The sequence below is a fragment of the Hydra viridissima genome, unplaced genomic scaffold (genome assembly GCF_058129835.1).
Source record: "Hydra viridissima isolate aposymbiotic clone 2 unplaced genomic scaffold, HvirCarnegie_v1 scaffold_12, whole genome shotgun sequence".
Lineage (NCBI taxonomy): Eukaryota > Metazoa > Cnidaria > Hydrozoa > Anthoathecata > Hydridae > Hydra > Hydra viridissima.
The window spans coordinates 12,424,242-12,440,787 of record NW_028324311.1 but is presented as its reverse complement, the minus strand read 5'-3'; the positions used below and the strand labels follow the sequence as shown (position 1 = coordinate 12,440,787).

General features: G+C 29.5%; 1 protein-coding gene and 1 long non-coding RNA gene across 2 annotated transcripts; one reads left to right on the top strand and one right to left on the bottom strand.

Annotated features, from left to right (window-relative positions):
* Positions 1-30: 30 nt before the first annotated feature.
* LOC149881332 (uncharacterized) lies at positions 31-15,519 on the bottom strand. The gene is made up of 16 exons (XM_090068255.1): positions 15,240-15,519; positions 13,448-13,577; positions 13,303-13,359; positions 4,658-4,685; positions 4,266-4,320; positions 4,026-4,177; positions 3,746-3,868; positions 3,489-3,536; positions 3,185-3,293; positions 2,915-3,094; positions 2,685-2,791; positions 2,477-2,568; positions 1,004-1,030; positions 838-911; positions 565-723; positions 31-393 (listed from the first exon to the last, which is right to left on the bottom strand). The coding sequence occupies exons 2-16, from the start codon at positions 13,538-13,540 to the stop codon at positions 207-209; spliced, it is 1,491 nt and encodes a 496-aa protein (XP_089924381.1). The 5' UTR covers positions 13,541-13,577; positions 15,240-15,519; the 3' UTR covers positions 31-206.
* Positions 13,974-14,798, top strand: LOC149881333 (uncharacterized). The gene is made up of 3 exons (XR_016445451.1): positions 13,974-14,108; positions 14,454-14,543; positions 14,696-14,798. It is a non-coding gene; the product is annotated as an uncharacterized LOC149881333 (long non-coding RNA).
* Positions 15,520-16,546: the final 1,027 nt, after the last annotated feature.

Below are 16,546 nucleotides of genomic sequence, written 5' to 3'. Positions count from 1 at the left end.
AAAAGTTAAAAAAGAAAAACACTATAGATCTCAATTGATTATCATGATAGTTCTTTTTATAAAAGTATACTACAATCAAAAATACATATATATATAATTTTTCCAGTCTAGATTTCTATTAACAATGACTAACATTGAAAGGTAAAATGTAACTTAATAACCTTAAATCATGTACAAATATCTCTAGATAATAGGTATCTTCTAAACTAGCCGCACTTCTTTTTATTGAGTCTATTTGGAACGCATGTGATAACGATAAGAAAGAGCAACGCGAAAGTAGAAATTAGTATAAAGGCAAAATAATGGTTCAATGGGAAACCAAGACCTTTGTTAGCTTTCATTTTCCCCATAGACCATGAATAAGCGCTGCCAAAGCCTACTGCACCAATAGACCTAAAGGTTTAAACTTGTACAAAATATTGTCTACATTTGTATATATAAATGTTGTGTATGTTTAATGCAAAAGGTACTGCATATTTGTATATGTAAACAAATAAAAACACACACTTATCTTTGTTTATAATATTCATCTATGCATAAAAAGTGTATTTTAAAAAATATTACCTTCCGGCTGAGGCAAGCGATAGACCCAATCCATTTGCTAATCCTCGTTGTTTTGAATCTACTGAGTTGTTTAAGAACATGTTTACGCATAAAACACCTGCGCTAAACATTGATCTTGTAAGGCATTGAGTAACCCATAATGATACCCACAAAAGCTTCCTAAACATTAACTTCAATCTCTACGAATGTTTGATTCTTTTTTTAAAAAAGTTTTAAAATATTTAAAGTATCGAAAGATCCGTCAACTTGAACAGGAAGAAAGTAAAACCTGACCTGTTTTTAATCAAACCGTTGGTTGGAAACAACAAAACAAAAATAGCAAATAGAACCGTTGAGCAACAAAACATCTAAAAATTCAAAACGTCAGAACATCAGCAACGACAAGATTTTCAGAACCATTAAACTTTACAGAAGTTTTTAAAGTTTTATAATCAAATACCTTTTTTGCTCCATATCTGTTGATTAACTTAAGAGAAGAAAAGTTGGGATTAAGATTTGTAAAAATTATGAGTATAAATATAAAAAAATGTAGGGTGTTTAAGTGTATAAATCCAAACTTTATATCACTTGCATAGTTACTAGTATTTACTGGTAACTATGCAAGTGATATGGAGTTTGAATTTATACACTTAAAAACCTTAAGGGAATAAAGGTCACATTGTTAAAATTGTTAAAAGCCATTACCACCACCACTGCCTAATAGAGTTTTTTTTTAAGCCACTTTTAATTAAAATAAAAGATTCATGAGAAAATTTGGAAAGTTATTACTTTTGGATGATTCATTTAGAAATTTTTATTTAAACTTTTGTGCTAGGCTTCTACCGCGTGAGTTCTGTTATTGGATTTTTTTTCAGTATAGCTTGACATCTCACCACCTAAAGCCCGGCACAGCGCCTATAAATTGATTGCATTACAAAAATTGGCGTATTGCTAGGAATTTCTTTTCGTACACTTAGAGCAATTTATGGCCTACATAATCGGCCTACTGAACGCAAAATTCACTATATCATTGAGAAATTTGAAATCCAGTTTTCATTATTCAATAATAAGCAGCCAAATAGATTATGTCCTGCACGTAGTGAAGAAAATGAAGCGGTTCGGCTAAAAGTGTACATGATTAACAAAATAAATCCATTTGACGTCGTTCTCAACAATATTTTACGCAATGATTTTGGTTTAAAGCATACAAATTTCAATTCGAACAAGAATTGAAGCCAGCTAACCTCCCAAATCATCATCGTTTTAGTCTTTTGGCTCTTGAAATTTTTGAAGAAGATCCTCTGTTTTCGGCTAAAATATTGTTAAGCGGTGAAGCAGATTTCTGGTTCAATGTCAATAAAAAAATTCCAAATTTGAGCGAAAGCTAAACCCGAAGAGGTTTTAGAGCTGTCGTTTTGGTATGGTCTAAGGGCGAGTAGAAATTATCGGTCCATATTTCTTCAAAAATGAAACCGGAACGCATCTGTCTATGGTCTTCATTATCGCGCCATGGTTATTGACTATTTGCTGTCTGAAATTGAAGTCCGTGATCTCTACAACATTTGGCTCCAACATAATGGTGGTACTTGTCACACTTGCCCTGATGACATGGTTTTATTGCAAGAACACTTTAATAAATAGTTAATTTCACGCTCTGGGCCAACATCCAGAAGAAATGAAATTTAATAAAAAATGTCGAAGTAGATATTTTAAGAAATGGTAAACATTTTTCAATAAAATTTATTAAAAAATTTTTTTTTTTGTTGAAAAAAAAAAACAACAACAACTTATAAATGAATCACCCTTTAAATAAATTACCCTTTACAAACAATCAAAAAAACAAGCATAGTTAAAAAATCTTAAACTACAAAAGTGACTCTTTTTTCCCCCGTGGTCTTTATTATTTCCTTTAAGATAAAGTGGTGAAATTTACCTTGTTTATAAACAAAAACTGAATTAGTATTGAAACAATACCAGCCACCAAATAAAACAAACCAATATTTGATGAACTTAGACCCAGACCATCTAAAAGTAGTAACTATTTATATTAACAAAAAGGTCTCAACAATATTCTCCATCTAAAATTACGAGAAGAGTTGTTAAAATTTATTTCAGATGCTACCAAAAAAAAAGAACTTTACTGTATTCTATTGACGTGGCCGCATGAACTGGAAACAATTCTTCAAAACCAACCGTAAAAATTGAGTAGAGAAAGTAGAGCATGATTGAAATCAGGAAATCTCTATTGCTAAGTAAGTTTATAAAAGTTTTAAGAGCAATAAAGATATCTAAATTTAAGTCCAAGTTAAAAAAGAATCGATAAAATTGATTATGCCCGGCAAATAATCATATAAAAAAATTAAATTCTTACTAGACAAGTACGCCAACTTCAGAATTTCTAAACCTTTGATAAAAGCTTACAGATGGGCGACTTTTCTTTGAAATTAACACATCTTCATCAAAGGTTTTTAAACCGATATCTTTTTCTGAATTCTCTGAGCACGGTTTGCTGACACTAGTTAATTTAATTTCTTGCTCGTTCAAAGGATCACTAAGAAAAAAATCATTAAAAAAAGTTGGATTTATTCTTATTAAATTAATATAAAATTTTAAGATATAAAAATATCAAAAGCCTGTTTACCTTTTTTTACTTTTAGGAAGCAGGTATAATGCAATTATTAAGGAGATTAGCAGGCCAAGAGCAATTATCAAGTTTGGAATGAAAACTTTAAAAGTGTCAAAAAACGAACCTAAAAGTATATGTGATTTTTAAAATATTTATAAGAAAGAGAATTTTAACATATTTGTAAGAAAAAAGTTAAATAAAGAATGGCTTAAAAGGTTGAAGAACTATTAAGGATGATTTTTTTTCAACACAAAATAGATAAAAGTTTACAAACATTAGCTTAAATAAATGTAAAATAAAATACAATAAAAAATAATACCTTTCTTGAATACGCTTGGGTACTTTTTAACAGGAAAAACCAAATACCCTGAAAAATGTTAGTTGGGAATATTACATTCATTTAGATCTAATGTATTTTCACATGATTATATTATGTCAACTATTATTTATCAATAATCATTTTTGAATTATAAGTTAAAATATTATTTAGCTACATTTTTTTAAGAAAAGAGATACCCGGGTCTTTTCATGTGGGGAAAAGCTCAAGGATTACAACAAACTGAGTAATTTATGCACCTGACATACTGGGGCCAACTATAAACCCAATGTTGCTAGCTGAAAATATGAAACTTAGGCCGGCAGCAAGGTTTGAATTATCTGCAACATCTGATATAACTGCCTTAGTTATTACAATTAACCCTAAAATTAATTTAATAATAGTAAACAAATCATCAATTGAAATATAAAATTCACTCAATAAACAAACTGTGTTCGTCAGCCACAAATGTTAGATACAGTTGTCAATTTTTAAATAGAAAGATTTTTGAAGAAAGTTGTATAATGCAAAAAATCATACCCATAGTTAGTCCTTGAAGAGACCGTGCAATTACAGCCCATGTGTAATTGAAGCTGAACCCAAAGATCAACGTTGCTATTGCCAGGGAAGTAGTTGCCAATATTAATGACATTCTTTTGCCAATTTTATCACATATGTAGCCCCACAAAATGCTGAAGAAGAGAGCTTTTTATAAGAAAACTGAATCTTGTCCAACAAACTTACAATAAACTACTTTTTTCAATGTCACAAAATTTCTACCTGCTTACTATTCGACCAACAAACATTGCAGACGATATAGTTCCAACAGATTTTGCTATAAAAATAGTAAAATTTATTGAAAAAACGTTGATTTCAGTTATAATAAAATTATTAGTAATGATAAAAAAATAATAATAAAAATATAAATTATAGATAAAAAGAAAATTTTAATAAAATTTAAATTTTCTTTTTATGTATAATTTATAGTTTTTAGCTCTTGTTTTTTTGTTTTATTTTTTAGTTCAAATTCAACACCTTAGAGTGAAATTATAAAATTTTGATTTAAGTTTTTAAGTTGAAACGAAATCGAAGTTTTCTTTTACATTTTAAAAAACAAAGTTATTTCATTATGATAAAAGTATGGGAAATAAAACGTACAACTAGAGGATTACCTGCATTAACTTCAGAGACGTTGAATTCCTAGAACGAAATTAATGCATGTTTTGAAATTTATATTTTTTGTGTAAGTTACTGTGTTGCAAAGTCAAATATAAAAGTTAGAATTGGCATTTTTTTTTATCACATTGTCATAATTTTAATATCCTATCGAAGTAATGATTACTGCAGAGGAATTGGCCACGTTTTTATCCCCCCCCCCTTATATCTTAGCTTGAACTGGACGAAGCAGACGACGGCATCTGCTACTTACGCTTTATTGAAGATCTTCAAATATTTTTTTGCTCAGATTTCAATGCTATTAAGTCAATCAAATTGGTTCATAGTTTGTATTTCTTAGTTTTCATTTATTGATTGCTGCTAAAATAAATTTTATAACATTGCTTCAACAACAACTACAAAAATGTTACAACATTGCCCCTAAACCAAATCTCCTTTAAGGTGAGTTTCCACTCATCCGTTTTAGGTACGGGAAAGGGAAAGGGATGGGAAAATTAATCACGTGAGCATGCGCAGTTTTTAATTCAATTTTGAAAATTGATCACTGCGCATGCTCACTTCGTTAATTTTCTCACCCAATTCCCTTTCCCTCAGCTTAAACGTATGAGTGGAAACTCACCTTTATATTTGATAGATATCCCGTTACTAACCCCATTCATTATCCGATTGATGTCATTAGTTATGAGTTATTTGAAGACATCTCATCTCATCATCATATCGCTTGTTATTAATTTAAAAAATTTTAAATTTTAAATTTCGGCACAATAAAGTAAATGAAGTATATAGGATGATGATCTGTACTCCATGGGAAGGGACAACAAAAAAAGCTTGTGGAATGAACTCGTAGTAACCTATCTATGTAGTTATCGCTTATTTTCAATTTATTTATTGATTACCGACTTTTAATTTTGATTCTCTGAATTTCGGATTCATTTTTTTGATAATACTTTGCTCTTCAAGCGAAATTTCTTTTGTTTTTTTTTTTATATAAAAAAGAATGATTTAACCCACTTATATACAAATTTATCAATTACTCCAGAATCACTTTTAATAATTCCAGTTTCAATTTCAACTGTAGAGCAAAGCTTTTCAAAGCTATAACTCTTCAAAGATCATTTCAAAGTTATAGCTCTTAAAATCATTCTTGAGATCTTCAATGTTAAATTAAATGCTCAAATCGAAGGCTTGAACAATAACTTTATTATAAGACTGATATAATTTTATTTTTAAGCAAATTCTTTTTTTCTTCTCTTCAAAAAAACGTTACTTCATTAATATTTTAGAGTAATTGTTTCGCAACAGGAACTTGAACACTAGCTGAGACACAAGTTGGTTTCAAAATCTGATGCAAGAACTATTCTGGCAAGAATCTTGGTCAACCATTTCTCTGGTTACTATGTAAGCACCATATTACCTTGGAAAACATTGAACTTTTAAAACAATTTCAAGAAAAAATTTTGAAGGCCTTGCTAATAAGTTGTTGGAAGATTTACCGCAGAACTAAATTTCATCCAAAAGTTTATGCCGTTGATGCTTTAGAGAAGTTCAATCAATTTCCTGAGTTAGAACTTGCTCTGGACAGTGATCTCTGCAAACTTATAATTTGAAGACAAAGTTGTTTCATAATCTATGCACAGAACATGAGATTTTCCCAGAGAAGGATCAATAAAGTAAACAATTATATCTCTAAAACATCCTTTTTTTTAAAAAAAAGAGGAGATTAAATGAACAGTAAAGTACTTTGAAATGATTGTTCGCATTTTGTAGAACATTTGTATGTAAACGGTCATTGCTTACTGGGATATAAACAATAAATTTGAAAAACTAAAAAACTTTTACATTTTCTGCCAGGTACCTGTCACAATGAAAAGTCTAGGGACCATGCCATTTGAAAACCTTACTCCTGAAAAAGAAGATATCACCTCAAGGGTGGCATTTATTGCAGCTATTTGCTATGCATCCAGCAGCTTAAAGTCCAGAAAAGCAGAACATGCTATTCTCAACCACTTAAATGCGTTGAAAATTTCTGAAAGAATTAAATTAGAATGAAACTATGAAGTTAGGAACTCAACTTGATAAAGCAGGAGTAAACGCACTTGGTATTTGTCTCCCAAGGTTGTGGTAGTATCACTTTGTAATCCTCATCTGAAAGCTGATAATAATTTTTAAATTTTTAAGAAGCTATTTAACATTCCTGTGCTATCAGAAATTTCTGTAAAAACTCATTCTGCTGTAAAAATCTCCAGCGATTGTAGGTTAGAGGATTTAAACGCAAAGGAGAGTTGACAAATTACATAGGAGAGTTGTCTTTATACTTACATGCCACAGAATCTGTTTAAGAATAGTATTCTGTAGGTGATTTCTCAGCTCAAGACTCAGCTGGTTAGCAAGTCTGACCAATGAATGTTCAAAAAGAACATTAATGTTATTAAAAACTTTGTTAACAACGAAGATTGAAGACAAAACATTCTTTTGATTGTTAGGGAACAGAAAGCAAATTGCAAAAGATAGGTCGCTGTCTGAACTGTTAAACTGTTGAACTAATAGTACAAAAGATTCAAGTGCTGATTTTCAACAACGTAAAATCTTGTTGTCATTTTAGTTAGTAAGTTGATTTAACACAAAACGGATGGATTAGATGACGAATCACAAGATTGCATAAAGGATTACATGATCACATAACAATTGTATTGGAAATAAAACTCTCAGAATAAGGAAAATAAAAAATGAATAACAAAAAAAAAAAAAAAAATGAAAAAGTTTTAAAATTCCTCTCTGATACCAAATGAGAAGCAATGCAGCAGCAATTTTAAAATCTTTGTTTAAAACTTTATAAGAATTTGAATATGGTAAACAAAAGCTCATTTTTAAAGGAAGAAACTAAAAGAGAAAATAGTAGTAGATCCAAATTAGTTTTATATTGTATTTTTGGAATAAAATTTTGCAACATATTTATAAAGCCAGGGCCGGATTAAGCCTTTTTTAGTGCCCAAGACACAAACCCACATCGGTGCCCCCTTCTGCCCGGGGCCCCTAATTTTTTGCTGACTGTGACCGCTGATATGTTCAATATTATGCAAAGAAAGCAGTTGTTAACAAATATGTTTGTAGTTTGTACTACTATCACTCATATAAAACCTACAATAAAGTATTTCTGTATTAAAATTAATAGTAAATAAATTTTGAAATGATAATAGACAAACTATATTTTTTGTTAGACGAAAAAATCAAAAAGATATAGTCATTTACATTTTAAAGTTTTTTTTTTCTACTATTACATCTATTATTTACATCTATATTTACCTCTTACATTTACATAAAAATTAAAAAATTATGCAAAATAAGGCTAAAAAACAACAAACTTAAGGTGTAAGCTTCTATAAATAATTCCTTAATATCAGAATCAATAAAAATGATAAAACAAATGATAAAACAGCTTTGATAATAGTTTCACCTTGTTAGTATAAAAATATCCTTAAGTGAAGTCGTTAAAGCGCAAAACAAAAGTCATTAAAGCGCGAAAAAAATAATTAATTTAGAAAAAAAGCTAAATAGAAAAAACCGGCTCATTCATAGCTTAATTTTTAAGCATTCAAGATTTTACCAAACTTGAATGTGAGTTTTTATTATAATGTATTTCTTCATTTTCATAGCACTTGTTCTATTTTCAGTTGTTTCTGGACTTAAATTTGTTAAAAAAAATATTTCTTGAGGACTTGTGGTGCCCCCAAACGCTTGTTGCCCAAGGCAAATGCTTTGTTTGCCTAATGGTTAATCCAGGCCTGCATAGAGCAAGCTAAATTCTACAAAACGAGGATATGAACTTAGAAGCATGTAAAAATTTGTAGGCACCTTTTACTGCCCAACTGTGAATATCTTAAAATGATTTAAAAGATATGAGCGGCTACAAAGGCTTTTACCCGACGTAGTTACAAGGTAGACGTAAAAGAAAGAAGGTATCTAATGATGGAGACGTACCAAAGTAAATCTGAATACCAAAGAAGAAAGTGAACTAAACTATACCTTTAACACTGTTGTTAACAATCTTGAAACCGAGAAGAGAAGAAGAGGAAAGAATTAGAAGAAAAATTATTTTCTATGTAATTTTATCACCTTCTCCTTATCTATTATCTCCACATTTATTATGTCCCCCACATCTTAAATCTTTTATCTCCATACTTTCTAATACTTAAAGATATTTTCAGTGATTTTAAAAGCTGATTGCTGTTTACGCAAGGGAACAAGATAAACCCAGAGGAAATTCTTCAGCTAAATTTTAAAAGCTTCCTTCAAATTTGCACCATAATATTAATGGTAAAAGATTGCTCAGTTAATATTTTCTTTGTTGAAGTATATGAAAAATAACTTTAGTACAATTCTGCAACAAGATGCCTTGCAGGCCAGACCCCAAAACTCTATTATGTGTAAAAGCTGATATGCTACTCAAGATTAGTTTTGATGATCAACACAGTACATATTGGAGAATATCTTTAGTCCCAAATACATCCTTACCAGGTAAGTATCATGCAACTGGTTATTTTTACGTGTCTAAAACTATTAGCTGGATGCAATCGAGTAACTGCTAACGCGTTTGTGCCGCGGTCAGATTTTCTTAGTTATTATGTAAAGCATAGTTATTTAAATAATATCCAAACAGATGCTTCTATTTAAGTTAATATATAAAATACAATTTATACAAGTGTACAGTTTTTACTGAGAGCAATTGCTTGACCTTAGTTTTCAAAATATGTTTATCTTTTAACAGGAGTGCGGTTATCAATATAGTATGATATGATCGTTTCCAAAAAGTGGATCACTTTCGTTACTTTTTTGTAAATATTAATGATATAGCACAATGAATAGTAATGATATAGCACAATGAATAATGATTGAATACTACATAAACTGGCAGCCTTTTATGCCTCCAGGTTTACCACAAGTAAATAAAATATATTGCCCAAGCAGGGTGGATCAAAGACTTATTGATTAAAAAAACTAAAAAAAACTTTTAATAATAAAAAAGTGGAAAATTTCCACATTGCTGCAATTTTTTTATTTAAAGGCTCTCTATTTTCTGTTTTATATTTATGTGGTGGCGGGGGGGGGGGGGGGGGGGGGGGGGGGAAGGGGTTCTAAAATCTTTAAGTTCCTAGGGCAACTAAAGGTATTATTCTGGCTCTGGTTCCAGCGTTAAAAGAATCATAAAAAAACATAATATTGATTTTAAACTCACTAAATTAAATTAAGTCTCTTTAGAATCCTTGCGGATTTAACGGTGTTGTTAGTTACTTTGAAAACAATGAGAGGAATGAACAGGCTCCCAAAAATAATATCGTTGTATTTCTGTGAGTAAAAAGCCTTTAATGAGTAAAATAAAGTCTTTGGATAAAATGCTTTTATAGTTTGTGTTTTACTCGATGGCGTTGCTACTTGACCTTTTTTAGCAAATAAATATGGCGAAAAGTTGTTGTTATGGATATGGTTCAAATCTGACGCAAATTAAGCGGTGACGCACAGCAAAAATTCAAAGAAAAGCGAAATACAATATTAGTATATTTAGGCGAGTGTAACTTCAAATTTTGCATTTGGTATATTAACCTATTTATAATTTTAAATTATTTTGCATTAGTTTTAGTACAAAATCCAATAGTTCTTGATCAAACTTTTTATTTTATTTACGCTCCGTTCCTGATTCTTAATTTTTAAGGAACAAAAATCTGGCTTCAACTTTTTGATTTAGGTACATCTTAAAATAATGTGTGAAACGCTTTTCATGCGTAAAAGTACTTTTTATTTTGTTCAAATTTTTATTTTCTTCTTATGAAATCTTTCTTTTGAAAAATGTCTTTTTTTAAAAAAAACATTTACAGCTTATATAGCGGATGGTAACCGCCCCTTACTTATCATGGTACACTAAAAAATATCAAACTTTCAAATTAGTTCAAATTACTACAAAGTTTTCGTTTTCCATTGAAATTGAAATTAGTAATTTTTTTTCACGATTTTCTTACTTTTAATTTATAAACATTTAAATGCCAATTTTTCTTTCATGAAAGTTTGATAAATATTTCAATGACATAAATATATCGACTATAATTTATTGAAATTTAGGCAACTTCAATAAGCTACCAAGTAATTCCATATCAAATGATCAATTACCACGTCAAATTATCAATTACAATCAAGCTATTATTTTTTCCTAAAGAATGCACCCCTATGAAACAGATTTTGCTAAATTTTTTTATCATAATTATTTTATTAAAACTTGACATTCGAATTTAAAGCTGTGACCGAGTTATGTTTAAAGCTATGCTTAACATATCTGAAATCCGCTATTTTAAAATGGGTTTTATGCATTTAAACCTGTTCTATAGAAGATAAAGCATAAATATTTGGCATATGGATATTTTTTCAACTTGTTGAATCTAAAAAATAAGTTGAAAAATTTTCTGAATTTTGTGTGAATAGGGTATTGGAATGGGGTGTGAATGGAGTGTTTGGAAAGAGATATATGAATGAGGTGTTAAAATGATAATAATAGACCATGAAATTTAAAAGAGTTTTTCTTATTAAGTAACTATTGAGTAACCAGCTGAGAGCGATTTATGTTATTTCACTGCTTAAACTAAAATTCTTTATCTAACTCAATACCTTGAAGCTGTTCTTCTTGAAAAATTGTCAACTCATTTTGTACCTGAACATCAATAAACCACACTTTCATTTCTCAAAATATCACAGGTTTTTCCATTAAGTTTTTGTATCTCATTTCCCAATTCACTGGATTCAACAGCAAAATTTCATTTTGACAAAGAGTAATGACACATTAAATGTGAATCTGTTGAACCAACATCATTTTGCCCACAAACTATAAACAGGTAGAAAACCCAATTTTAGCTGCAGAGTTTATTTCTTTAAATTCTATGCGAAGATTTTTTAAGTTTTTGGTAAGTTAGGTATAAAAAAATGAATACATTCACAACTATTTTTTAACAAAAATAGTTGTGAATGTATTCGTTTTTTTATACCTAACTTACCAAAACGCAATTTATGAATATTCACCGTAATGCTATTTTCCTGCATCAAACATGAATATTCATTATTTTGATTTTTTTTATCCTAAAGCAAGCTAAATGATTGTCTCTTGTTTTTTTCATTTCTTGATGCCAGTTAAAAGCAGGTAAATTAGTTATTAATATAAATAAATAACAATGAAAACAAAAAGTGCTTTAATCTTATATATTCGTAAAATAAGCAATGTTGAAAAAAACTTAAAAATAAAAACTTTTTCATTGCTGGATAAAATTTCGTATTTTTTTCAACATTTAATCTAAATACAGTGAAAAAACATTTTTTTTTTATTGCTATGCAGTGAAAAGTAAACAATGACTATTAAGAAATAAGTATAAATAATAAATAATAAAAATGTTTCTTTTATTCAAAAAAAAAATTTGTGCACAAAGAATTTAAGGAGAGGATTCCACTAAAATAACAAATGCATACTTAATTAAACTTTGATTTTTACAGATTCATATCTACTTGCACACACACTTTTTTTTAATTTGTAGACCCTAATTTTACTTAAAAAACTTGATTTTAAGCAACTTTCATTAAAGCAGAAACTTTTAAACATGCTTTTTAAACTCAGCAAGTTGAAAAGGACTTGTGTGCCCAATTTTATACATTAATCATTTAAAGAAATCTTAAAATAGTGGATTTTAGATAAGGTAGATTTAACTTTTAACCGTTAAAATTCGGTAACCGCGGAGAATTGAAGGCTCAAATTATAAGTGACTTAACATACATGTTTTAACATACACTAATGATAGTGTGAAAATCAGCAAAATCTGTTTCATAGAGTTGTATGCCCTGGGTTATTTGTCGTGGAATTACCCTACTGTAATTAAGTTTTACATTTGAAATCCCATTGACGTTGAGAAACTTTTAGTAAATGTTTAAGCAACAAAGTGACATTTTAATGTTAGCAACTCACTCTCTCGGTATTGTCATAAAATTTCCGATTATGGTAAGCCTATGGAAGCATTAAAAAAGATTTCACTCATTTAAAAAAAACTCAACAATAATAAAAGGTGAGAAAAAAAAAGATTCGAAGATTTTTTCCATTAAACTGATATATTTTCCCTAACTTTTTTATTGTTTGGGACTTTTTTTCAAAAGTTATACATTTAAGTAAAAGTTCTTCTACTTTTAAGACCTTCGTAATTCGTAACTCTGTTTATCAAATTGGACGTCATATCAAGTTTCGTCGTCAAAATGTTTATCAATATGACGACGCTAAATTTAGTATCATTAAGTTCCCATTCTTCCTGTTTCACAAAATTTCACAAAAATTAAAAGGAGTAGCGACAGGGTCCACGTTAGAGGTAGGTATTTTAATTTGGTGTAATAAAAAATTGTCTCAACAACTAAAATGAAAATTTATTTAAATCGCTAATTTATTTTATGGAAAAAAAAGAAACTTGTTATGATCCGCCTAAAAAAGTTGGGCCTAGACTCCCATGGTTTACGCTCATAGCCAAAATAGAAAAATTAAGTGTAAGATAAAAGAATTTCCTTGAAAAAAATCTTTAATAAACACGACAAAGTTATAGAAGAATAAATAACTTTATAGAACTATTTTCACCTTGACAAGCTGTGGCAGATAAGGAAAAACGTTGGTGGTTACCATTGCGCTAAACAGCTAAATTACAGAACAGCTAAATTACAGAATAGCCAAATTGCACAACAGAAAAAACATTAGAAATCAATAAGTAAAAAGTTAAACTTACAATGAACAAAAATGAAATCAAAGTAATTCCAAACGGTAGCGGAGTTACTCCTTTGCCATAGATAATTCTTTTTAAAATCTCTGTTAATTTCATTTTTTAAAATTGGTAAATCGAAGAACTTTATGGTATTCTGTTTTCCAAATTGTTAAAATAAAAAAGTATATATTTATTAGCCAACAAACATTTACAAATAAATTCTCTGTCAAAAACTTTAATAAAGTAAGTGATGTAATGAGACTGAAGATCTTAAAATTTTTTGAAATGATAACAAACTGTCAATAACTTCAACAAATAGTAAATAAAGAAGCCAAACAAAGCTTAACAATTAGTAATTAAACTAGTAGTTTCAAATATAAATACTCTTTAAAAAGCAATTTTCCTGCAACCAGCTGCACCAAAAGCGGCGACAACAAGGACATCTTACAAACTTTTATAATAATATGTTTTCTCAGGTTCGCAAACATAAGTACATCCGTATTGGAAATATTTACGGAAGTTGTTAAAGTTATCGATGAAAGCGTTTAAACGAAGTTCTATTTTAAACATCTAAAAACACTTAGTGATTGTTTAAAACCACCAAGAATTCCCTGAAGAAGCATTGAATAATAGCTTTTAGTTGATCACACGTGACTATAGTTTTTTTGATCACTGGTGACTAAAGGTACCATTAAGATTTCTTATTGATTAAAGTTTTAATGATTTTATTTCTATATTTTGAATGCTAAAAAATATTTACGAAAACGAGAGCTGTGTCATATTCGTCCCCAAAACATAATTATCATCTATATCTTTTGTTGTATTTTTCAGAGCAAATTTTTTTGTTTGTATAAAAGATATTTCAGGCTATTTTTCTTGTAAAATGCAAAATACTTTGTTTAAAATATACCTAGCTGAAAGTAATTAAATCACAGCTAAAACAGAACGTTAGATAAATTTTCTATATTTTGTAGTTTTGTAACCTAATCTATTATGAATAATTACCATAGTGCTTTTCGCCATTTTACAGCATGTATACCCGTGTTTTGAGAAGTGTGGCGCTTCGTTATTTGTCCAGCGCTAAAAGAACTATATCAAAAAGAAACAAGCTTAGCCTATGGTAAGTAAAACAGCGACAAAATACTCAAAACCTCGGAAAAAATAGCCTCTTTAAACAATATTTTAGTTCTTAAAATTCCAAGTCAAAAAGTCAAGTCTGAAATTCGGTTTCAAGGTATATTCTTATACGTAAAGGTCAGTTTTTGTTTTCAGGCCTAAATGCGGCAAAACACCACAAGGCATTACGGTAATAATAGTTAAATAATTATTGCATGAGTTGTTAAAATCCACTTTATAAACCATCCGAGATGGAGACTTATCAACCTCACTCTTTTTTTTTATGGGCGAGTTTTCATTTTTGAGTAAAATCTTTACAATAGCTTTTTTTTTTTGTTTTTTTACCTTCATATTTGTAGCAGAGTTATCAAGAAGTTTAATATTATAAAGCGAATAAATAAAGATTAAGCTTTAATTATCTCGCGCAGGTTTTAATAATAAAAAAAAAAACGACTGTTGAGGGAACACCAGCGTTTAGCCGCTCCTTTCACCAGCATTTGGAGAGAATGGAATAGCATCAACCGGTTCCGGTATTAGAAAATTTGCGATCAGCTAGAGCAAGGGTGCTCTTTTTTCTTGGCCTAAATGTTTCATCTTTATTCTCGCGCAAACAATACCATGCATTTATTAAGTTTTTCCATAAATGTTCAACAAACAAATTTATTAACACGTTAAGCGCTTTAGGAAAGACTTAAGTTACCTTATTAAACCCTCCTCTGAGTACATCAAATGACGCAAGCCTTATCTAAAAGTAGCCACAACATAGAACTTTCTTTCCGTAAGAAACTCTTTTGATAACAGCTAAATGACATTGCCAAACAAGACATAAATAATATTTTAAAATAGTGGTTTAGTTGAATAAAATAACACATTCATTTTACTAAACATGTTTTATTACGCTTGCAAATGCCGCGATGCTTAAAAGGAAGTTTCACAATTCTCCATAGCGTCTGAAATCAGTAGTCGTGTTCCAAAACGTTACTACTAATTTCGGACGCTATGGAGAAAGATTTTTTTGTGACGGCATATTTCGGAAAATGAACCAAAACTTATTTTTTCAATATTATCATGTTTAAAAGTATGAAACTGAATGGGCGTAATTTAGCAGGGGGTTGTTTGCAAAAGAAACATAACTTAAGTTTCTGCAAAGTTTAAATCAATATTTAGAAATTTACGGCGCATTTCCGTAATTTTCATTCATTGTTTGTTATCTAAAAATGTTTTTCGTTGTGTTTTTATTGAATTATTCTTAGAAGTCTTTTTTTGGAATTGCGCGATTCTTAAAACGTAATAAAGGGAATCACAGCGCTATAAAGATATTATTCTTTATTTAGAGCCAAAATACTAACTAGTATTTCATTTTCTATTTAATAAACTTAAATAACTCAGCTTTCTTCATCTATTTCTTTTGCAACAACAATAAAGGGCAACTTTAAGAATACAATATGTTACTAATGTTACAGGAGCACTTTTACACTCCTATTATGATGTAAAACATTGTGGCGCTAAAGTACACGTTTTTACACAAGAAGACCGCATAGAAAATATAATAAAAACTGGTCAGTAATAAATGATAAAAACACCAGAGAAGTAGCTGTTCATATTTTTTCTTGCTTTCCTATTGGTTCTGTGTGAAAGCAAAAATGAGAAAATGCTCTTATAACCGGATCTGTGTATCTGTATTAATGCTCCTAAATTTTAACTAAAGTTGAACTGAAGTTATGAATGCTATGTTTAAGTAACTTGGATATTTGTTCATTTTTAAGTTTTGTTTGCTTTTAAAGATTTATTTACTTTTAACGAGTTTATTGATCAACTAAGTACCCTTCCCCCTGTCCCCAATGACGTAGCTAGTAACTACTTATAAAATACCGTTAACAGAGCACGTTGGAAAGTCTCATTCAATCACGCGGACAAAAATTAAAAGGTTGTTAAATTAGCGAGTTTTTGATATTGTTTAAAAGCATATATATTGAAATTTTCTCAGCAAAAAAAACCTTTAAACAA

Bases quoted from the DNA above. Each gene is read 5' to 3' on its own strand.
- LOC149881332 (XM_090068255.1), bottom strand. From the start codon at position 13,540: ATGAAATTAACAGAGATTTTAAAAAGAATTATCTATGGCAAAGGAGTA. The intron at 4,321-4,657 runs GTAATCCTCTAG...CTATTTTTATAG, and splicing joins CGTCTCTGAAGTTAATGCAG to CAAAATCTGTTGGAACTATA. The intron at 1,031-2,476 runs GTAAATTTCACC...TCTTCTCTTAAG, and splicing joins AGTTTTTGTTTATAAACAAG to TTAATCAACAGATATGGAGC.